This window comes from Tinamus guttatus, unplaced genomic scaffold, assembly GCF_059628265.1.
Source record: "Tinamus guttatus ecotype Peru unplaced genomic scaffold, ASM5962826v1 Tinamus_guttatus_pri_ptg000240l, whole genome shotgun sequence".
Classification (NCBI taxonomy): domain Eukaryota; kingdom Metazoa; phylum Chordata; class Aves; order Tinamiformes; family Tinamidae; genus Tinamus; species Tinamus guttatus.
In genome coordinates, this window is record NW_028288774.1 from 4,683,963 (window position 1) to 4,708,567 (window position 24,605).

The 24,605-nt window shown below is 38.3% G+C and overlaps 1 protein-coding gene across 2 annotated transcripts in view; it reads left to right on the forward strand.

The window, feature by feature from the left end:
* Positions 1–4,925: 4,925 nt before the first annotated feature.
* Positions 4,926–24,605, forward strand: part of SHANK2 (SH3 and multiple ankyrin repeat domains 2) — a 272,573-nt gene continuing 252,893 nt past the window's right edge. The window contains exons 1-2 of one of the 2 annotated variants that reach the window (XM_088525740.1): positions 4,926–4,959; positions 18,884–19,103. In XM_088525740.1, coding sequence (XP_088381866.1) covers positions 18,900–19,103 — 204 coding nt within the window. In that variant the 5' untranslated portion in view covers positions 4,926–4,959; positions 18,884–18,899. Of the gene's footprint in view, positions 4,960–18,643; positions 19,104–24,605 lie in introns of those variants that run through there. The other variant, XM_088525741.1, reaches the window with a different exon arrangement.

A 24,605-nucleotide genomic window follows, 5' to 3' on the forward strand; every position in this document is an offset into this window, starting at 1 on the left:
GTGCTGTTTGTGTCTGGGTGGAAAGGGGTAACTGAGGATGCCGTGTTTAACATCTGCTTTATCCTCGAGTGGAACATCTATAAATTTGACTAACCTGACTCTTTTCAGTGTATTCTGCTCCCTAGATTCTTGATAGTGCCTTTTTCCTATATCTTTTAAGTGTCTTTGATTAGAGAGAGAATGCATGAGGATGCAAAAATTCTCCCCATGTCTGAAGTGTAAATGAAATTAGCAGTACGTGTTCGTACATGTCTGTATTTGGGCAGAAATTTAATCTAATTCTGTTGCTGATACAAGCTTGCTCCTATAAATAGTGAATAATCTGAAGAAACAAAGCATTGGATATTTTATAGACCATTCTCTGCTAACACAAAATGCAAGTATTTTAGTCATTACGTTTAGACTACTGGAAAAAAAAAGATGAGAGTAGTAGAGCATATCAAAAAAGCAAGAGAATCATAAATACATGAATTCACTTCAGTAAGTATTTAGGTAGTGGTAGATTTCATATTTAGTTCTAAAAAGGTCCACATGGAGTTCTTTTTCTTCTGAATTTTAAAACAGATGCCCAGCTATGGTCTTACCTGATGAACAAAATAACTACTTTTCCATACCAAATATTCTTGAATAATTTCCTTGTTTTTCTTTGCATTCCAACTCTTGTGATTTTTTTTTTTTGCTCTAGCTTATATAAATGGCAGAACTGGATGAGAGTAGTCTTACAAAATCTCTAACGGCTCCTGACTTGGTAAACTCAATTTTTCAACCTGTCACTTCCTTCTTTGTTGAGTTAGAATCAAATAATTCAGGTTTGCTTTTTAAGTCCCTCTCAAGCAGAATCATGTACAGGCTTGGTACTAGTACTTGTCTCAGGATGCAAGATCTTAGTTTAACATGGAAAAAAAATTGCAGCATTCAGTGTGCGTGTTTGGGATCTGTTAGTATTAAAGATGCTCGGGAGTCTCCAAATATCACTAAGGTAATGGATTGTATGTAGTCTTATAGTACCCCCAGCTCTCTCTAAATTACATGAGTGCACTGTTAAAGTAGCAGTTAGTACTTTTATGTTAGCATCTTAGTATAAATGGCTTGTGTTATTTGCTTTTTATTTTTTTTAAAAAAAGCTACTGCAGTCTGTATTCACATGAACTCTTCTGGTCTTCACATTCTGTAGATCATCACTAAAACCTGCTGAAGTTGTCCCATATAAATCATGTTTAATTTAAAAAACTGCTTATGTGCAAACAAGATCCTTTAAGGTGAAGAGCTTGCAGATAATCACATGTGTGTGAAAACAGTAAAGAAACACTTAAGGTGCTCTGACAATGAATGCTGTATATATGATCAGGCCTGTTTTTGTTCATAAAAGATAGGATAAATTAATTAAATATGTTATTTTAAATTGTGTTGGTTAAAACATGCTAAACCTTCAGTCAAATGTTCCCAGAGGCTTCATTTTGTGTGTTTTTTTTGCCTACCCACTTCTGCTGTCCTCACAAATGCGGGGAGATGGGTGTATGTCTACGGCCCTGCAGCCAGCTGCACAGCTAAGCTGGCTGATCGTCTGCGAATCAGTTCAGAGCAGAAACTGAGGTTACTATGGTGCTGAAATCGTGTTAATAAGTTATTCAGAAATAATCACTCAAGTTTGCCAATGCAGTTGTGCAATTTTTTTGTCGGCCTCTTTTTTGGGTGGCTCATGCTGGCAGGACAAATGCTTGTTTGTCTGCAGAGAGCTCATGGGCATGCCTTGTCTACCCCATGGCTGAGTTTACGTTAGTTTTGCTCTTATTAGTTAACAACTGGCTTTGCTGAATGAGCATGTAATTGCACAACCTCAGGGAAATGCCCACAAACAAGGTATCTTCCCATATAAACGGTTCATTAAGTATAGACACTACCATACTAAAAAAAGACTTGTGAAAATTCTGATACGTGCGTTCCACTAGTTACAATTCTTACAAATATTGGAACATCTCTGGGTGTAAAGTTTGCCAAATATAGGTGAAAACGTGACCCATGTCCTTGTGGAAATGCTTGTTTGCAGCTCTCCGGTGTAAACTAGAGCTCGTCGCGTGGTAGAAGCAGCTGCCCCGGGCCGTGCGCAGCAGGCAGAGCGTCCCAGCTCATCCACCTCAGGGAAAGGAGCAGCGCTAGGGAGCCGAGGCGAGTGCTATAAATACTGCATGGCTGTGCCGTACTGCTCTGTGTTACTGTAGCTATGCTATGCAGTGCAAAAGTGTCAGGTCTCTTCACTAGACAGCACATAGTTGCACCTCACCTTGTCATGTGCCTTCAGTGTGTTGCCTTGCAGAGGACTTGTGGTTTGGTGGGTGTGCTTTTTTGTTTTTTTTTTTTTTTTAAGGTTGATTTTATTAAGGAAAATGGCTTATGTGACTATGCTGTCAGTTCGTTCTCCCTGCCTTATTTCTCGCCTTCTGCTGTCTAATAGCTTGTGAATTTATTGCTCAACTTCGGCTCAATTTTATAAAGGAATAGAGATCTCAAAAGTTTCATGTCCCTGCAAACGTTGTATAAACTGGTGATTAGGAGAAACACAGATTAGTGCTCCCACAGAGGGAAAGGCACAAGATCAGCAGCTGCCTGTCACATTATATGTGTTGTGTGAGGAATAGCCGTGTTCTGAAGCAGTCACAGCTCTGAAGCAGCCCCTCATGGTCGAGCAGTCTTGCCTGGCCATTCAGGAAAGGAGCATTGGGAAAGGAAACGTGTTGCAGCAGGGAAGGCCAGTGGGAGCAACGTGGGATTTCATGGCACAGAGATTTTGGGATGGGGAAGTTGGCAGCTCACAGGGTATAACACCTCTATTTTACTGACCCTGTGCTTTTGACGGGAGGAAGGGCAGGATTTTTGTCTGCAGACAGATGTTACCAAGAGAATACTTCTGTGTGAACAGAAGACAGGAGAGTTCCTTGCTATTGCAAGAACAGAAGACAGGAAAGTTGCAGCCTCTGTCCACTTTGTACCCTCACCTAGCCTCACTAAGAGGCTCCAGGATAGGCACTGTTTAATTACAATGAATACAACATGCAAATGCTCCCATGTAAATAGTTCTTGCTAGCTCTTTGCAGACTGCTGTTTTTTGTCTATATTTTCTCATCCTTAGAGTTAGCTCTGCAAAGTAGTCTGAAAAACAAGTTAACAACCAAAATAAGAGACATACTGCTGGTAAGTAATTTTTCTAAAGAGAAAAATTTGGACTCAAAGAACAAAATCTTTGAATTATTGCCTGTTTCATGAGAAATGAGAATTTTTCATGTGTTGGATATCTATAGCCTTTGTTTGAGATATTAAATAACTGAATACTTAACATTAGTATTGCTTTTGTTATTTGCAGTGTATACCAACAAAACCCCAAATGTTTGTGTAATGTTCACACAATTACTCTGCCTGTATCTTTCCTAAATCCTAGCAATATCTATCCAACCATTGGCCAAGCTATATGTTTTCCTTAAAACCAACAGAGTGTTTTGGATAGAGAAACCTACAGAGACATTTTGGAATATGTTGAGCATGTGTGTCAACATTTGAGATCAGTTTTTCAGTCCGCTGAGCATGACTGTGTGGGTTAAATTTCTCTGAAGATTTTTGCCTCAGAACAGTAGGCTGAATTGCCTGAGACAGCCCGCAGTTTCCATATTCTCCTGCTGAAGAATGGCCATATCAGATTAGGCCAGAAGTCTGTCCAGCACAGGGTTGCTTTTTTTATTAATTGTTAGGCCAGGAGCATTATGATACTCTCCACTGTACATGTTTGCAGCTGCTTTGGTTTAGGGTTTCCTGAACTAGTAGTCTTTGTGCCTTCAGAGCAATAATATGTTTTTTCTTGATTGCTTTTGACACTATTTCTAGGTTGGCTTCTACATCATCTCTTAAGATGAATGTTACCATTTCACTGTATTACATGGACAAAACACTTGCTTTTGCTTTGCTATTTATTTATTTATTTATTTATTTATTTATTTCACTTATCTTCAGCCTATCTTATTTCATTATAAGAATGCCTGATATGTGTATTTCCTACTCTAAAAGTATAGTCTGCTAAATTTCTTCTGAAATGCAACTCGTTTCTACATAGTACAAATCAAGAACATTTCCTATATTGAGCTGCTTTACTTAAGCTGTTTTTTTAATAATCTTGCTATAAGACAGTTTTGCAGAATTATGCAGGTGCTGGGTGGAGATTTCTGAGTGTTCTGTTCTGATTCAAAACGGATAAACAAATAAATTTATTTTTAGTAAAATGTGTCAAAATTTGACTGAATGTACTTTTTTTTTGCTGGAAGTGTATTTAAATATTGGTGTGTGCATGATTGGTTTAGCATACAATAAAACCTAATAAAGCATAGAGTGAGAAGGGTGAATTTCAGGTGAATTTTGGTTTTGTATTTATTGTTGTAAACAGTACAGCGCCCATCCTGTGATGTTCACAGAATTATCCTTGAGTATTTTCAGTATCACCTTCAGTAGTGTTCTGAAATACTGAAATGAACAAAGTGGCCATGTGAAACAGCCATGAAGCATCTTTTGCAGCATCTTCCTGTCATATGTGGCCTGTAATTATGTCTGCCTTCATAATCAAGAGTGTCTGTTCTTCTGCCTTAACACTGGCTTGCTGCTGCTAGAAGCACATTGAAGTGAATATAGTGAATCAAGCTCTGCTCTTGTGAAGCTATGTGTAATATTTATGTTACTGCATGATGAATAGGTTGTAAATGGGTGATGCGATAAACTCGCCCTCCTCGCAAACTAACATGTCAAAATCCCCTCTATTCTGTGGGCATTTCTGTTTTATAGATTTTTAAATGGAGTGGATGTTGCACTTTCTCTATATATCAGGCTTTTTATGTCTTTCTCTACATTTTACAGGAATATGAAATGAGAGATACATAGATTCTGGCGATCTTGTCACCATTGCTCTCTTCATTATTTTGACAGGTAAGAGTGCCAAACTAATTTTATAGGAAAATCTTTTAAGCACATGTGCCTGAATTCTCTTCCCTTTCTTTTGTTTTCCTATAATAAATTCCTAAAAACTGATTTTTAAATGAGATGGATATGAGAGGGATAACCGACTGACATGGGAAGAAAGATATGGTGGGAAGAGGTTCTCACTGTTCTTGCTGAAATAAAGTGGGCAACAGACAGGTACAGCCCATGACTTCAACTGTGCATATTACTGGATTTTACTAAAGTGTATTTTAATAAATAGGTGATAAAAAGTTCTTGAAAAAGATGTTTTAGATCTTAAATAACAGGTTTTCCATCCTTTCTTTGCAGTATTGGGTGGATTACAAAAACAGTCTCAGATTAGAAGAATTTGCACCTTAACTGTAGTGAAGAAGGATGGGAGATAATGTTAACTTTTGTCATTACACATAACAGTGCTCTTCCTAGTGAACACACTAATTTATCAGCCATTAGTTGCCGCCTGTTTTCTTCTGTGACTAGTGTCAATAGTAATCAAAGAAAAATACTAATGCTAATTAGAAAAGAGAGATAAAGTTACAAAAATAGGTGCGTGTCTTTGGATTTTAAGAGTTGTACCTGGCAATGTGATGAGTTGATATGAATAACTGCTTTATTAATTTGAATGTGCAAATGAGTTTCCAGTTGTCAAGAGACTTTTTCCAGAGTCAAGCAGGTGACATGCTGGTCATTAGTCTGTGACATGACCAAAATAATCCATTCACTGCTTCATAAGTGATAATCTACTCTGAGTAGATTACAGAATTCACAAACATGGCTTGGGGAAGGCATTATTTTAATTAATTCTTGAGAGCTAGAAACAAAAACATGAAGTATTACCAAATATAAAAGACCTCACCACCAGTATATGGCTGAATTACCTTTCAAACAAGTCTGAGGCATGAACAAAACAGTTATATAAAATTTGGATGTGAGAATGTAAGGTCTTTGCTCACCCTTAAGTTTACTTATCTCTTAAGACCAAGATTAAGAATCTTTTTGTTTTAGCTTGATTTGTGTTTTTTTGACATCCTTTCCCATTTATATTCATGGTAGTCTTTATCACTGCAGATGTGAAAAGTAGTTATTCATGACTCAGCATGCTGTGCTGTCTCATAGAGAGAGACAGTATGACAGTGATGTTTGATATAGTTTGTAAACATTCCTCTCCTCTTTATGTGCTTTGAGTAGTTACAGAGGTGCGAGTCCCAAGATCCTGGCCTGTATGCTTTTGGTAGTGTCATGAGTGCATTTTAGCAGTGTATCTTTTAGTAAGAGCCGCATTGCAGGAGGAGGGCAAGATGGTCTGATGGGCTGGTCCTGTTACTGTCAATGTGTGATTGAGAAAGAGTGAGGAGAAGAGCAGTTCAGATCTGGTAAGATCTGGGGAGCATTTTTGAGGTGAAGCAGCTTGTGAGGGCAAGTGTAAAAATACAGTAAGGCAGACCCCATAGCTCTCTCTGGGAGAACTCGAGGCAGACATAAAACCTGGTGGTGAATCTGTTTTTAGTGCTCATTTCCTTGAAAAGTGTGAATTGAACAAAATGTTTTTATGAATTTCATAGCTTTCTATTAATGCTGAAGAGGTAGGTTTTTCTCATTCTTTCTGCCTCGTTCATTCCTGCAAGCAGCAGAGCAGAGAGTGGCTTCAGTAAATGCCATTAATGGGTCTGTCCTGAAGGATTTGGTTCATGTGATGGGCTTAATTACTCCTTTCTCCGCACAGCGAAATGAAGTGGAAAGCAGAGCTGCTCTTCCCTTACAGTGAGGTAGAGGCATAGGCAACTTGGGAGCATCAGCAGCAGTTATTCCAAAAGGAGCTCTGCATATAAATTGTCAAGATTTTCCATATGTGTGGAAGTACGTCACTGGCAACACAGTTGGAAATTAAGTAAAGGGAAAGGGACTTCTCATGTGGTCACACAGGTTCCCACTCTTATAGAAAAGTAGATGTCACAGAATCACAGAATGGTTAAGGTTGGAAGGGACCTCTAGAGATCATCTTGTCCAACCCCCCTGCTCCAACAGGGACACCTAGAGCACATGGCACAGCGTGGCATCCAGGTGGGTTTTGAAGATCTCCAGAGTAGGAGACTCCACAGCCTCTCTGGGCAGCCTGTTCCAGGGCTCTGTCACCCTCACAGGAAAGAAGTTCTTCCTCACATGGAGATAGAACTTCCTGCATTTCAACTTGCACCCATTACCCCTTGTCCTGTCACTGGCCACCACCGAGAAGAGATTGGCCCCAAAAGCCCTTAAAGCTGTCCTTTAAAGCATTGTTTTCCTGGGCATCACTGCTCTTCATTTTTAGAGAAACTTAATCCCATGTGGGAGACCATAAGAAAAGGTCCTAATTGGGAAATCTTGTATGATTTGCTGCTGTATACTCAGGGACGATTTGATAAGAACTTTTGTTAAGTACTTGCTCATGGAAACTAACAGTTCTATGCCTGGAGTTCAGGGAGAGACACTCTTTTATTATTATTATTATTATCATTATTAGGGTTATTTTATTTCATGATTCAATTAAGTTTTTTTTCTTCTTCTTCTTTTCCTTTTTTTTTTTTTAATGATTTTATATTCTGTTTGCATTCCTTGATTAGACTGTTACAATTTTCCTGGCTGGAATCTCCAAAGTGCCGTCTCAAAATTATAAATGATAATGAATTCACTTAATCAGATCTTACAGGGCACAATCAGCATGAAAACTAGTCAATTACAAATAAATCAGCTTAAAGTATTTCTAGTTCTACAATTGCCTCTCATTTTAGGACTTATGTTACCTATGACTGAATTAAAGTCCTGCCTAAACTATAATTTATGTTGTAAATTATAGATTGAATTTTTTTAGTCAATGGTAGTTTTAAATTTGACGTCCCTTTAAAACCACAAAGAGGATCATAATGTTGATGATAGGTTCAAACAACCGGTGTATAGCTGTAAGGCTGAATAAACTTTGAACATATATTTTACAGCGTGTAAATATATGATTTTGCTATAGTTGCAGACCATATGATTGTGTAGATAACTTCCAGAAAAATTCTGAGTCACAGAACTATGTCCTAGTTGTAGATTAGTCTTCATATCTTAATCCTTATCACTTTATTCAAGCACAAAATACAAATGCAAGTGCTGCATTTTGCCGTTGACTTCCGTAAGGCTGCGTGTCTGTACATCCACATGCAGCACAGTTGCCAGTACTGTTTCTGAACCTAGTCCTAACCTTGCCCCTCTTGGTGAATAGCTTGGTCATGGCTTGGCTATGTGCACCAGTAAAATTGTTTTCTGAACTAGTGTTACTTTCCTTGTATATACAATGTGTTGCTACAGGAATGCAGCAATGGGACAAATATTCATGGAAGACGAATGTCTGAGTGTATGGGTAGGGAATATGAAGAAATGTTATTTGTTATTGGTCCGTACCAATACAATTGCCCCAAAGACAAAATTACAGTATTTTCCTTAGCTGAATGATGTTTTTTTCCTTAGTAAGGACTGCAGAATCTGGTCTGTATTTAAAGTGTATGCACGTATTTGAGAATGTAGAATAACTTTGCATATATGCTGGCAGCTCCAACTGTGGTGCATATAGCTAAAATTAAAAGAAAGAAAAATTTGGCCTAATACCTAAAAAAAAAAAAAAAAAAAAAAAGGCAGTTTTGTAGTGCTGAGATAAAAAAGAATATAAAGGATGGGTCTTACTTTATTATAAAAATGACCTTACATGAGGGAGTCCAAATCCAGAGGTAGCTGCATCACAGCCTTTGGAGAAGTGCAGCCTGGTCGTCCTGGATAGCATCACCTCCAGTGCAGAGAAAACCAGTGAGTGGGTCCTCTTAGATCAGATTTCTTGGCACATGGAGGAGGAGGTGGTGACTGGGAACAGTCAATATGGATTTACTAAGATTACATCATGCCTGACCAACTTGATTGCCCTCTGTGGTAAAGTGACAGGGTTGGTGGATGGAGACACCCTGAGGGTCCTGGTGGGCAGTGAGCTGGACGTGGGCCGTAGTGTGTCTGGCAGCAGCTGACAGCACCCTGGGCTGCATTAATGGCACTGCAGCCAGTAGATGGAGGATGGGATTATGCTGCTTGACTTGTTAGACCACATCTTGAGCACTGCGTCCAATTTTGGACCGCCAGTACAAGAAAGATGTGAACAAACTGGTGTAAGATCACCCGAGGCCAGCAAGATGTTTGGGGCTGGAGTGCCTGCCCTGTGAGGGGAGGCTGAGGGAGCTGGGCTTGTCCAGCCTGGCCCCAAGGTCCCATGCAGCCTGAATTACCTGTGACTGCGACACAACTAAGAATTCAAGTCACTGTGTTTATGGAAGCTCACTACCTGTCTTGGTTCTGCACTGAAGGAGGGATACTTCAAAAAACAAATGAACAAAAAAGCAAGATTTAAGATGCTGAGCACTTGTAGTGCTTCGATGTGGAGAGAGACTGTAGTTCTTGATTGGATAACTTTGTGGTATTTCTCTTAAGATGGCGAATGGTCTCCAAGTGCTGCAAGCAGTTACCCTTGGGTGATTTGTCCTGCTATTTATTTTTAATATTCCAATCTACAGCTGGCATTTAAGCAGTGAAAGCTCCAAGTTTGTTACAAATCCTTCTGCATATTTTAACATTATTACCTTTTCTATTTTTTTGTTCTCCGTACTTCTTCTGCATAATAGTTATAAACATATATCTCATTCTGTTCCCTTCTCACTCAAGAAGTGGTATGTTACTTCTTAATCCCCTTCCTGAGTGCAATAATGAAGTGTTGATAGTCAGCGAGTAAAACTCACGCTTTTAATTAATGCTATTGTGTCTTGATTGCCTGAATTTTGGCTGGATTGAGTTTGGTAAGAATAATTTTTTAATCTTTATAGTGAGTTGAATCAAAATCTCAAAAGTCAAGAAAATAATTTATTTCTCAGTTGTTCTGCAGAATTACTCTGCTCCCTGGTTCATCTTGGCAGATCACTTAACCTTTCTGAGCCTGCAAATATTTTTTCCCAGTCTGCCATCACCATCATCATTCGTATACCCAAGCCTCAAGAATGTTCTTAATTGCACTATGAACTCTATTGCACTATGAACTCTATTGCACTATGGCTGGCTTACATGGGATAGAATATAGGTTGAAACCCAAGACCGGCTTACCTTGAGGTAGGGACATAAGCAAACAGGATGCAGATAAAATCTGTAGTGTTCTTTTCTCAAAATTTCCTAAGAAAAATCAGAGAAGTTTTTCTGCAATTATGAGCAAAGGATCCTGGAGACCATCTATCACAGGGAACTGTGGCTACCTGCTGCAAACATATGCTGATGGATGCAGAAATACTGAGGGAGGATAGGGCAGAAAACTGTAAATCAAATTTATAGAGCACTGACAGTTTCTTTTGCTTTTTTCTTTCTCTTTGCTATCCAAATTGGTTTAGAGATACCAGTTAGTCTCCGAACCTGATATTAATAACCCAAATGAAACCCAATTTCAGATGACACTGACTGATGAAATTGGTCTCATCATTTAATGTGTTGAATGTATCTGCTCTAGTTAAGCAGATCTACGTGGAGAGAAAAAAAAATCCTACTTTGGGGAGGATTTCTATATTTTAATACTTGGGCCTGTTATTATTTTTGCTACCACAATCTGGTATTTCAGTGTTCTCCCTGGAAAACTGCATTAGAGTTGCTTAACCTGGAAAGCCACAAACTACAGGGCATTTGGAAACTCTTGTATGCTCTACAAGCTCCAAGGTGTGTTTCCCACTGAATTGAAATAAAAAGGAATTTGTTGATGCAATAAGCATGAAAACAACAACAACAAAAAGCCCAACAAGAAAGGTTTTCTGAATTTTACCAACCAGCTCTCAGCCAAAGATGAGAAAATTGTAATCCTTTTGCAGGAAAAATAGAGCATCTGTTTGAAGCTTTTCTTGTCCTAATTGGTACACTATATCTTTCACCAGAGCAATGTAAATAATGAGACTATTCTTGGCAGCAGAGCAAATGAATTAAAATAACATAACCCCCATCAGAATCACATGTGAAGAAATTCAGGTAAAACCTTGTCACAAACTACAAATGCCTAACCCATACGCAGGGAGAAGAGGGAATCTTTTTTTATCTCATCTCCGTGTTTGATCTCATCTACATAACAAAACTACAACAATATTTCACTGGTAACATTTAATTATGTTTCTGTTTGAATTGTTACAAAAATGTTTTCCTTTTGCATATAGAAGAAAAAAGTTGATAAGCAGAAAATGCAAATTAGCAAGCAGCTAAGCGACTTTTTCCACTAAGGACCTGAAGTTAAGGTAAACATCTTCAACAAGCTCTGATTTTTTTCCTCATTTGTCTTGTAAGTCTTCTTAAATTCTCTTATGCTCTTTTCCTTCCAACATGTTAAAATCTTTTTGATATTTACATAGTGAAGTACAAGCAGAGGCTGGAAAGAAGAAAGGTCGGAAGATAAAATTGCTTCAGGTTTGCAGGCAATGCAAGGAAAACTCCTGATAAAATTGAGACTTGTATACATCTTTTACAGATAATGACCTTATAAAATTGAAGTGGTGTAATAACACTTCCACATTGATGAAATGGAACAAATCATCGATAGTTATTCACTTTGTATCATTTTCACTTTAAATAATTGGAGGGGAATTTCTTTTTTTGCATTACTGAGGTGTGCAACTTTGAAATTTGCAGGTGCTATATGGAAGTGAGCTTACTGAAAATACCTATTTCAAAGCTGTTTTGGAATGATGACAGACTTAATTCGAGTTTACTTTCCTGGTGTGCCATAACAAAAAACTTCTCAAATTAGCAGAAAATGCTGAAAAGGGTCCATAGGCAAAATATAGAGGTCAAGTAATGTTTAACAACATTAAAGATGTTGTTAACATCTTTAATTTAATTTTAAAAAAGATGTTGTTAACATCTTTAATGTAATTCTGTTGGCTTCAGTATGATTACACATGTGATTAATCCACCCTGAAAGAAGGCCCTTCAGAGGATTCTCTGTCTGTATTTTTTTGCTCCAAGGACGATCAACAATACCTGTTTTATGGCAAGTTTATGGCAGATTTTCATCAAATTTAATTTAGTTATTTAATCTTTTTATTTAGTTTCTCTTGTTTAACATCTATTTAAATTATTTTATATTTCTGGGTTACTGCATTTGCAAAGATGAGTTTTCAAGTTGAAAGTGTTTTTTACCAATAAATATACGCAATCATTTTGGGATCCAAAATAACTATTTCTTAGTTAATACTTTAAATATGTTATGATTTAATCCAAGGTAAACTCCAGTGTCTGTTGTAAGCAGTATTACAAGACTGTCTCAAGAATACTATTGTCTGTTTCTCGGAAAATAAATGCTCAAAATCAGAAGTCATATTTAAAAAGAAAACCAATAGAAATGAGCAGAGGTCGCAGATACCAGCTTTGAGGCTCAAGGGGCCGCATCTAATGCCATGGCTGGGTGAATGACCTTTAAATAAAGGTCAGATAGAATTGCACGGGAAACCTTCGAGGTACTTAAAAGAAGACACTTAAGATATTATATTGCCAGTGGGAGTTGGCCTTTACTGTAAACTGCACTGTGGCTAACATTTAGAAATGCTTGCTGTATTTCCCCTAGTGCGTTTGAGTTTTTAAAAGATTTTTAACTGTTTTCATCATCCGTTCTATTCTATGCTAAATCTTTACATCTCGTTCCTCTTTTTTCTTACAAAAAATCTGTTTTCTCAATTTGAAAAGTAGCTTCTACTTAAAATTTCCCTATGCTTTTTCAAGGCCTGCCTCTCTGTCTGTCTTCCAGCCTTGTCACAGCACATTAAGTCACTTGTTTTGAATATCCTTGGTGTAGCTATCCTTCCCCAAAATCTGGCTGTGCATCTGCCTGATTGAACTTCAACCTTCCTGTGAAGACAGCATGACTGGCTGAATAGTTTAAGTAAATACAAAGCCGAACAGATAGAGGGCAAAGAACTTGTCTTCCAAGGCTATTTGCAAACACAAAAAATGCAGAGAACTACTCTCTATTTTCAGAAGTCATTTTCATATGTATTTTACAGGTTTTATGAGGACCAATGGTGAAGTGTATCTGTAGTAGATTACATTCTTACACTCTGGTCTTAACACCCATTTTAATCATATGATGTTGGTATTTAGCACTCTAAATACCAGAAGTTAATGGGGCTTAGCCTTTTCCTGGCAAGTCTGCACTGTGGAGATATACATGAAGGGATAACAAGCAGCCTCAGAAATAAGAAATTACTTATTCTTTTTTTTTTTCATTTTTCCTTTTTTTTTTTTTTTTTTTTTTTAAATGTGTCAATAATGAACCCTTGCAAAATAATTTGTTCCTGTTGCCTGTGGAGATGACCTAGCAGAGAAATCAAAGACTGCATATGTATGCCCAAAAAGCAGGAGGCTGAGAAGAACCTTGCTGCTGGTTCTGGTGAGAACAAATAACCATTGACTTTTTCTTTCAATATTCATTTTAAATTGAGTTCAAATTGATATCAAATTTACTTTTTCTTAAACGGTTGTTTCTCAGTGCAGCACTTCTTATAGAAAAGACTTAAGGGAGGAATTTCACTTGGCATTCTGGTGTGTTAATGCTTATGCCTCAGCACACATATCTTCTCCTAAAATATTCATTTGAGTGTTGCAGTTATTTAACACAGAGATCAAAAATGCATTACCAGATGATGTAACCACAGAGAATTTAAGTGAAGGAGTAGCATATAGGAAAGAAAACATGCTTAAGGGGACTAAATAGCAAAATATTGCATGACTAAAATTTTTAGGTGGTTACCTAAGCCACCTTTACAAAGGCTGATCAAGGGGAAGAACAGGACAATAGATTAACTTTCCAAAAACCTCGATACTTTAAACATGCTGTTTTTCATATTTTTTTCAGCCACATCTGTACTTCTAGATAAAACAGGACCAGAGACTGTCATTTCTTGGTACCAGGTTTTATTGTGAGTTGGTTAATGCAGGGGGGGGGTTGAGTTCTTCTTCCGCTTTTTGCACATCTCTTACATTTTTTGCATTTTCCTGGAAGTATTTTTAAACAGGAAGTTTCAGCAGGCTGTTTTCTTCTTCATTACAACATGTTTGTATGATAATCAGTAGCTTTTAACTGGAGTTCATCAGATTGCCAAAATCGTATAGATTTCTCTCCTGTCACATGGGCTGTGGTCCCAGATTCCCCTTACTCAGGTAACTTTAATACCCACTTTGGGGGGAAAAAAAAAAAAAAAAAGGATTCTGCCCTTTTCCTTGCCCTGGCTGTTGGTTCCTGGCCTTCTGCCATCTGCATCCCTCTGCCTGTGCAAACATAGTGATCCAGTTCAGAGAGTGAGAGATGCCAAAAGTAAACCACTCAAAGGGAAAAGGTGCTCACTAACCTGGATCAGGTCTTTGCTCTGCCTCATTGCGTGTGTTAGTGCAACGACTGAAGCAGGTTCAGGACAAGGACCAAGTGGTCAGCAGTGCAAGGGAGTGCAGGCTGCTTCTCTTGGAGGCACTGCTGGCTAAGGGCAGCTTTAAGGTAGGTCTGCAAAGGGTGACTTTAATTCATCAAATTGCAAATTACTCTCCAGAGTGGGTCTTCCATTCACATTCCCTGTTTTTTGCATCACTGTAGGGAGATGTGAAACACACACGCAGGGAATTCTGCCCTCATCGTGTTGTCTTAGATGCCACCTGAAATATGTTTATGCTTTAATGTTAATGTTGTTAGAAAAGTAATGCTTGAGCTTCTCCAGCATTTTAATTTAGTAACATGGAGAACACGTTCTTGAGCTGATACATAAAATCCAGAATAAAGATGGAGAATCTGACTGCTGGCACTTCTGGTAGGTCTTGCACAAAGCAGAATGCCTTTCCTGAATAGTTTCTCTTCAAAGTTGATGATTAAGCAGCTCTGTCTTGCAGCCCCTGCCGTTCTGTCAACAGCCTTTTCTCATGGCGCGGCGCTGGCGTTGCCCGCCCGGCACAATGCCGGCTCTGTGCCCAGCAAGTTCCCACAGGTACGGGTTTAACTCGCCCCACAGGAGCAGCCCGGAAGGCTGCTCTCCCCGGACAATAACAAGGCCCTTATTGTGTAAATGGCTGTTTAAATAAAAATAGATTGTTCTTATCGGGACTGGGAGCCGGTGACCCGTGAATCTGAAACCTTGTACAGGGATCTGGCCCCACTGGCCTTGGACGAGACATTTCGTGTGCGTGCTCCAACTGTGTGTGACGGAGAGGGAACTATTGAGGAGGTGATTAACTGTTTTGATTAGCCTGGGGTAGGTGTTCATGTGAGACTGCAGCCCACCTTCACGTGGTAACAAAAATGAAACCTCTCTGAGGTCAAGGAAGGAAGTATGCAATCCTTAAATGCGCTTTATGGCAATTTCTTTATGAAAATTCAGTTTATCCATATGTTAAACTATCCCATTACAAGGGACTGTTTGATAACAGCTGCAGTGTTCGGTGCGGAGGTGGCCGTGGGATCACGGGGGAGCCTCCTTGCTGCTGCCTCCCTTCTACTGAGAAAAGGTCTGGGAAAGGCTCCAGGGAAGCAGGATCTCTGTGCACTTTGCTGTTAGCTTTGGTTGGCTTTTAGGACACATCACTCTTGGGCTTGATCCATGGAAACTGGGCAAACACATCTGTGTTCATGATATTTGCCAAAGCTGGTATAGAGTACCATAAGGAGGGGGCTTTATATGAGGCAGATGTTTTTATGTAGGTTTTTGTGTCTGTGTGTTTAGTTTTGCTCTTTATTTATAATGAGGCAACAAGAGAGTTCATTACTTTTCAGGGTAAATAAAATAACACATAGCCTTCGCTAAGTTGAAAAATTTAATTATTTTTGTTTATATTATTTTTGTAGTCTATTTGTGTCTTATTAACATCTGTTTATGATACCCTTCCAGTATGGGTCCGCTTCAAAGACACTTTTATCCCTCTGAAAATAGATAGTGATGTATCATTATGATCCTATAAAATACAGGCAACTGTGGGAAGTTAAGTTTCATTATGTATTTAACAAAGTTAAACAAGGAATACCAGACAGTCATATTATCAAAAACGAATTCCTGTTTCAGCCGTATAACATCCTATAGAATCAACAAATTGTGTCCTTCTGGCTAGGAGTTAGGAGCCTATGGTGCTGTATTTTCTTCTGCCAGTTATCATCTGTAGGAGTGATGGTTATTCAGGCAACCTGCTTTCATTTTCATCAATTAATATTGATTATGGAACAGTCTTTGGAATATAACTGGAACAAACCTAGAACATACAGTTAAAATACAACTTCTCTTTGGGAGCTATAATATCAAACATCTCCTGTTAACAAATGGAGGCATCTGCTGTTCCCATGCAGCTTAATAGCCAAACAACAAAATAGCCCTAAAGTCTCTGCAGCCTGAGGGGGTAAACTTGACCTGTACTCCCTGCTAGGATCCTCTGCACACTAGGATGGATGCTGCTTTATTTTCCCCAGTGGTTATCTTGCTCAAAAAAATAAAGAAAAAAGAAACAGGCAAAAAAATACCCTTAAGTCTACTTAAATTTATCTATTTCTGAGATAGCAGTAGTGGAGCACAGTTGTGTGTTTTTGTTGCTATTGTATTGTAGGTACAGTCTTTCATTATCTTTTCTGCAGTTATTTGTCCATTTTGCTGTCTGTATTCCAGACAACTTGGTGGTGTCGCCTTGTTGAACTTCCCCAGGGGATTTTTGTCCCACCATTTATAAAACTTAGGTGCTTGATACCTGGGCGTCATTCACTTTGTTATCCACAGTGAGATATTTTAAGATTTAAAATTTTTGCTAGAAAATCTACATTCCAAATCTTGGGATTTTTTTTCCTAATTCGACTCTTCATTTGTAAATGCTGTAATTGCAGTTGGCTGCTCTCTGTTAGAGGATTTAGATCCATTGCCCTGGAACTGCTCTCTCAGATGGCTTCAGGGAGAGGCAAAGTGTGTGATGTTCTTAATGTCCTTTTCTTTGCGTCCACTGGCCAGTTCTTTGCTCTTAAATACTGTGTATTGACCTACAACGTCTGGGCTTCATGTTTTAGCATTAGTAGATAAATTAGGAAGCTGTGGAAATGTTTATGCTTTTTATTGACTTCAGGTGCTTCAGGGAGCTGCATTAATCTCCAGTTCAGCGAAGCAGTAAGAAAATGAAATACTCCCTCAAGAGTTTTCTTTTGTAAATAAAGTCTTGCATTAGGCTGCTGTGAACTGGCATGCTCTCCCATTTTTGAATGCACTGGTTTGGTCTTCATTAGTAGTTATAGCTGAGGGTAATAGCACTAAAGCCTGAGGTTGGATAACAACGGGAATTGTCCTTTGTCAGAAGTAACAGTAAGATTTGATGATGGGAAATGCTTGCCTTTGACCTCCTCCCATTGGAAACTACTGTCTGTCCTCTGGTGCAAAAGCTGGCTGCAACACATAGCCCCCTTAAAATATGGAATTACAATTAGAATCTTTTATGCCTGTTTTTATAACCATTTTGGTATAAAAGGCAGGATGTGGAGTAATCTTGTGATATTTATTTGACTCATACTGAATCGTGAAACACAATGGTAAAGGGTGTTGTGTTGGTTCCTGCTTTTGTCTGAATATATGTAGATTTGGGGATCCAATTGTGAGACCATCATGCAAAATACATATTGAGAGAAGTCAGTACAGTCACTTGGCATAGCAACAACCTTGGCAAAGTCAGTCCATTCTTCTGTAATTTAATTCTGCTTCAAAATATTTTTGATATAAGCTGATAGTGAAATTCGTTGGATTTTTTTCTTTTCCCTGTGGGAACTTTTTTTTCTTTATTAGGAAGCAGAGACTTCCTTTTGGAAGGTTTTGGTTTTTCACTGAAAATGTTTAAAAGTAATGTTTACATTCTTCTGGCTTCTAAAAACTGAAAAGTACTTTGTTATCAAGCACGAAAAGTACACCACTTTATGGTAATCCTTTTAATTTTTCCAATTTAGAATCCCTTTATTTTTTACAAAGAATACTATTTTCAATCCTTGGAAAACCTTTGAATTTGTGAGACTAGTCTTTTACTGTTTATTTGGGGGAAAAAAAAAGGAAAGTAAGGTTTTTTTTTTTTTTTTAATTGCTGTTACTGTGAGATCTCATACCACACAGTATACATCTGAATTCAGATGTCCTTACTTTGAAAGTAAAAATGACTGTATTTTTAGCCTAATCTATACCACGAATTAAAAAAAGATCTAAAATCCATATTTGTGTTTTCAGTAGCGTCAGTGCTAAAGGATGTTATATGAACCACAAAACCCAGAGGAGCATCTATATCAGTCTAGTAGCCTGGAGTACATTTTTTGTTGATTCTGAAATATGAAAGTATTATCTTTTATTGAAGCCTTATCTATAGTTTCCCAATGTACAGAATTATGTTAATTTAGCATGTATATGAATCTCTTTCAGTGTCCTTTTTTTTTTTTGGACTGGGGCAAGTACCCTTCAAAGATGGATTGAGTGCCAAGTAGAGTTTATGACAGTGCTATTTAGGCGAGAACCTGGTAATTATGCTGTGCTTTTCTCTGGATCCTTTGAAAAGTTGGGTGTGCCTGCAAAAAAAAAAGGTCACCTTTCCTTTTTTTTTTTTTTTTTCCTCATTTTTTTACTTCTCTTGCCTCTCTTCCTTTTTGTAAGTAACTTATGCTAGGCAGATTTATTTCCATTATACCGTGTCTACTCTACAAATGACAGGAGGAAATATGAGGAAGACCATACTTATGACTTCATTGTTAAATGCATGTTATTTCTAAGAAAACCAACAAAACTTCTAGCTAATTCATTTTTAAAACTTCGTTTATAGCTTATCTTTTTCTGTTTTGTGTCGGTAGGGTAAAGGATTTGAACATGCCTCGAAGCCCAACATCGAGTGAAGATGAAATGGCACAGAGCTTCTCAGACTATTCTGTGGAATCGGAATCAGACAGCTCCAAAGAAGAAACTATTTATGATACAATTAGAGCTACTGCAGAAAGGCCAAGCAGCAGAATGGAAGACAGTCAGAGCAATACATTAGTGATTCGAATTATAATACCTGATCTACAGCAAACGGTAAGCAATATTGCCATTAAAAAAAAAGTCTTACAAGAGCTTTTCTGTTTTAATGACCATTAAAATTTTAATTACCATAAAAAATAGTTTTAAAAGGATAAGCTTTGCTGGTTTCAGTCAGCAGCCCTGTCCTATATTCTTACTTAAAAAACTAAACTTAAAATTAATGTCCTATGTTCCTTTAGTATTTACATTTTGTACCTCAGAGGTACATCAGACTGACTCCCTAAATTATAGGCGTCATCACTTGCCAAGAGAGTGTATTTAGTATGTTAATCTGATGAAAGCTGTGTCTATAAAGCAAAGAGTCAGTCTGATCTATACTCAGAGGCATTTGACTGGATAGTAAAAGATTTTGAAAATTAAATTCTAATTCAAAGATGAGTGTTGAAAGCAAAAATCACATTTAATCTCAAATAAATTCTCGTAGATGTGTAACTCCTCTATCTCCCCTACTTTACAGCATGAAGAGGAAGAAAGAAAAATGGAAATAAATCTATCCTTCCTGTTTTGCCTCTTTGCCTTTACTATACCATGCTGTTTTGCAGACTGCCACTAACTGAATTCAACACACAGTTTGAAGGAAGAAGCAAGCATGGCATTGTATTATTCCATGATTTTTACAACAAAATGAAATCATGTTATTCTTCCCTACCTCCTATTCACTTACTTTTATATGGGAAACATTTTAGAGACGTTAAAGTGAACATTTTCTCTCTTTCCTCTAGATAAATCATTTGTAAGTTACTTGCAGACCAGGGGCTATATTTCCCATCCCTGAGTGGAACTTCAGTGTTCCTTTTGTAGCAGAAATCTACAGTCCAGAACCATCACTGTCTCTAGAAAGAAGCTATTAATATGCATTTCTTTTGTGGGTGAATGGCTAAAATTCACTATCCGAAGAGTAAGGGGAGCAGAGTTGAAAAAGTTTGTTTTGTATTTTTTTTTTTTTAGTGAAAGAATCATTGTCCCCTACAAACCTTGCAGTAGGAATATCATTGTCATCCTGTAAAAGGTCTTGGGAATTATTTACTGATGTTATCTAGAACTCAGATTAGCCAAGTTTATGATTAATTATCTGAATTAGGCTGGACTTCTTGAATGCTGCTGTCTGGACTTGCAGTTGATGGTAGTCATCAGACTTTTCTGATTTGAATGATGATTATAAAACTCCATTCTGTGTATAGATGTGTGCTGCATCCCTTTGCGCTGCCATTTCACATCTACATCATACCATGCTGCCATTGAATGTCTATTTCAGCTGAAACTCTTCCTTTCTTTTTAATTAAGTTCATTTCTAGAGGGATAGAGATGGCCTGTCTAAAGGCTGACAGGAAGGAGCTGTTCTGACAGTGTGCCCTCAGATGTGGTTGTACAGCTTTTTTTTCTTTTTTTTCCTTTTTTTTTTCTTTTTTTTTTCTTTTTAAAGCTGAATTTGTATGGTATTGCAGAAATTCAGATATATGTGATGGAGCTGCGACAGCATAAGTATTATATGCCTTGTCAAGCTGATATGGAGACTAATTTTTGAGTTTATCTGTTTTTCTTTGTTGTTTTTTGTTTTGTTTTGTCTTTTGGCTCCTTTTTAGTTGACATGATAGTCCAGCATACCAAAACACTATGTGTTTTAGTGTGGAAAGAGTCATTACCTAGTGCCTTTATTTACCATTTGCATTCAACTAGGTGTCATCCTTAGCACAGGAGAATATTTGAAGAAGCACTTACAAGATTTGTACTGTACCTGGTACAGAGGCCTTGGACTTGGCAATGGCCCTTACTACTACTGTTAGTAGTAAGGGCCATTCAGTAGTACTGAATCACAGTATCAAGTTTATCCTCTCTTTTGGCAAAGATACCTTTTGTCCTTCATATTTGGAAGTGGCAGGTGTCCCGCTTGAATCCTCTAGTGAGATGTATGACTTTACATCTTGTGTTTGAAGTGGTGTCTAAAAGGCAGTATCTCAAAAGATCCCCCAATCCTGCAACAGTAACACGGACTTGGTGGCTGGTGGAGCCAGGCTGGTGTGATAGGACTGTGCACCGAGGTGGTTCAAGGTTTCTCGGCAGGATAGGCAAAATACAATTGTGAATTTTGAAGGAGGGCCAGCGAAGATCAATATTATCGTGTCAGCAGGGCCCCACTGCTGCCTAAGCAAATTTGACAGCCAACAGTCCCCAGCTGCACAAGACAACTGCCTATCTTGTGCCAAAAAAACACTGCGTTTGTATGGGATGTCAAGTGTCTTCTGGGCACGGAGGGCCAGGGGAGCTCACTTTTCATCGTGGTCCTCTAGAAGGCCCACAGCATGTGCTGGATATCTCATGGGACATGTCTGGACTGAGTCCGGGATATATTTTTTCTTAGTTGTAACCTGGTCCTTTCTCTGTTCATGTAGTAACGTATTCTGAGTCTTTAACTGCTAGTAGTGTGATTCTTCTCCAGCAGCCCATATTAGGAAAATCTCCTTTTCAGGATGTTCTTACAATGAAATATTTTCTGTGTTCAAAATGAATACCGTGTCTTTTTCTTTTCCTTCATTGATGGCACCCACCCCTCATCTGCATTTTCCACTTATTCTTTGTCACATTTTTGATCCTGATGTCTTCCATCAAAAGAGATCACTTGTATTTTGGTGTTCCGATGATCACATTTTAGAGGCATCTGTATAAGCCTTTTGTCAATGATTCCTCTGTCACAGCGCAGTTCTGTGTGATTGACATCTTGCTGAGCCTGATGAAAAAGATGTGTTGGTTGATAGGTTTTGAATGCATAAATATTATTTGTCAGAGATTCTATGTCATTAATATTATTCCCATTGGATTAATATCTTCCCTTTAGCTGGAGTGGGTGAGTTGTGTTTTTCCTTCACTTATAGTGTTATTGTTAGCAACTTAACTCTCACAAGTGCCTAGGAATGCAAGATTGTCATTGACTGTTTTCTTATGATCCGTACTGAAAACCCAGTTCTCACTTTTCAGCATGCAATGTTGATTGCTGTTTTGCTGCTAGACTTGAACTCTTTTTATGGCTGAGCCACACTGTGGTTTTGACAGTAGTGTTTGAGCCATTTAGGATTCCCTTTCCCTGATTCTTATTTGAATAGGTTTGTTTCATTATCTTCAGAGTGTAGGTAGCTGACCTTAATAGCAAGCGATCCTTTTTTTGTCTGTGTTTGGTAGAATAAAAGGTGAAATAGATATCACACCTATAATTTTCAAATATATTTTAATTCATGTTTCCTGTGTATTTATTTAGTTCTTCACCAGAAAATGAGATCTGTTTTCTGGTTTTATTAATGACTCATTGAAGGTATCCTGCTTCAAAAAGTTGTCTAGCTTTGCGTGACTCAGATCTTGCCTTATTTTCTTGTGGTCACCACAGTTACGGAGATGTTGCACTTGAGAGTCTCTTCCCTTGCCTCAACTTGTGCTGCTTGGTTGAGCAAATAAATGAACCTGAGGAAGGGATGAGGTGCTCAAGAATGCAAATATTGCCCCCTCACAGATGGGCTACCAAGAGGTTTTACTGAAGAATGACCTTGACTTGATTCAGGATACGTGTCAAGCTTGACTTTTTTCATGAGATTAAACTTTGGTCCGAGGCTTTTTGCCTTTTGTTCCCTTTATACAAGCTGGCACATGGAAAAAGTAACCCAGTTCCAGAGGAGCAGATGTGTTGTTGCTGTGCGCACTCGTCCCTGGTCCTCAGGAGGCTTGCTCTGGTTTGGGTTGTGTGAGCCTTTATGTCCTGCTGCAGAGAAGTCTGGAGCCTCCTCTGGGGTTGTAAGTATAGAAGCAAGGGCAGAATTTTGTCATTCTGCAGTGTGTAGTATAGTTGTGTTCTGATGTGCAAGGCAGTGCCCCTCAATTACAACTACAGAAAAAGCTGCCAGAAGAATGTGGAATTGGAAAGTAGTCATTAGATATGAACCTGGTGCTGGAAAGGCCAGCCAAGGTTGGGCAGCAAAAAAGAGAGCATCGGGTAAGACGGTTTGTAGCAAAATAAACCAAATGCTACTGTGATTTATTTTGGAGGGATGCTTGTGGAGGAGAGTAGTAAGTGCAGATTAGAAAATGGCCTGGCATTTGAAAACAAATAAAAGCATTTACTGTAAAGAAAAAGCAGTTTGAATCTATTTTAATAAAAAGCTGCTTTATATTCCTCATTTTGGAATGAGGAGAATTCCTCATTCCTCATTTGGAATGGGGAGAATATGGCAGAATTTAGGAAGTGCCTTTACATGGGAAACTTTGTAAAAGAAAAATCAGTTTGACATTTTTTTAGGTAAAGGAACATAAAGTACATATTATTATAACTTTTCTGACTTCAAGTTGAGAACACAGCATGTCACATCATAAAAGCTGGTACTGCAAACATTCACAAGTTATTCACTGAGAAATCACAAGGGAAAAAGATATGCGAGTCCTTATATCTCATCATACAGAATAATGGTTTAAGGAATTTTATGACTTAAATTGGGATTTCTTTTTGCGTCGCTGTGCCTAAATACTAGGAACCTTGATTATGAAGAAACAACAAACAAAATAATATTTTCATATATGATAGAAGTTGGTTATGCCCAGTGTAACTGCTTTTATTTTGCTGAATTAAACCACGTGATGAGGAAGGGGAACTGTAGCAAAATAGGAAGCAGGGTGTTTTGGGGAACCTGCGGCCATGGTCTCTGCTTTTATTCCCTGGTATCTCCAGGCGCTGTTGCCTTGGCCTTTGCTCTCCCTCTTCCTTTGCACATCCCTAAATACCTTAACATCAGTACTTGAACTGTGTCTGGCAGACTGCAGGGACCTGTGAAAGACAAAAACTGAGTTGCATTTTTAATAATTCATGCTCCAGACCTAGCAGAGCTGGACAGGATCCAATATTCATGAGCCTACCATACTTACTCAGTAAAAACCTACATGAGATGATATCATGGCAGCTTTGTTGGTACAGTTTCCCAGTAGGCAGCAGCAATGAATAGGATATATCTCATTATCAGGTCTACTGATAATACTCCTATCTGAGGGTTAATTCACAGAAACACAGCCAGACTCTTCAGCTTGAATGTGCTATGTTGCCCAAAATTGGCTGGTTGACTGTGTTCCGAGGAAGCGAGTATATACGCAGGACTGATTGACCACAGCGTTCCGTCAGTCAAATTGCAACTGCTTTTAAAAGTCCTTCACGTCCTTTAGAATCTGGTTGTAGAAATAGCTTTTCACTGTTGATGATATGTCGTCATGTCATCAACACTGCGCTGGCATGAATTTTCTAGGCTTTCAAGTCCTCTACTCCTTCATATCAAATAGTCCCTTTCTTAGAATTATCCTATCCCTTAGGACAGCTTTGATTGAGTTAAAGCTCTTCCCTAAATACCTGTTTTGTGGAGGTGTTGCAGGTCACACTGATCATCAGAACAGCCTCAAATCAAATGTCTACATAAACATCCTGTAACCTCCCTTTTACTTGACCTTTTTAAGAGGGTTTAGCATAAAGTCTCC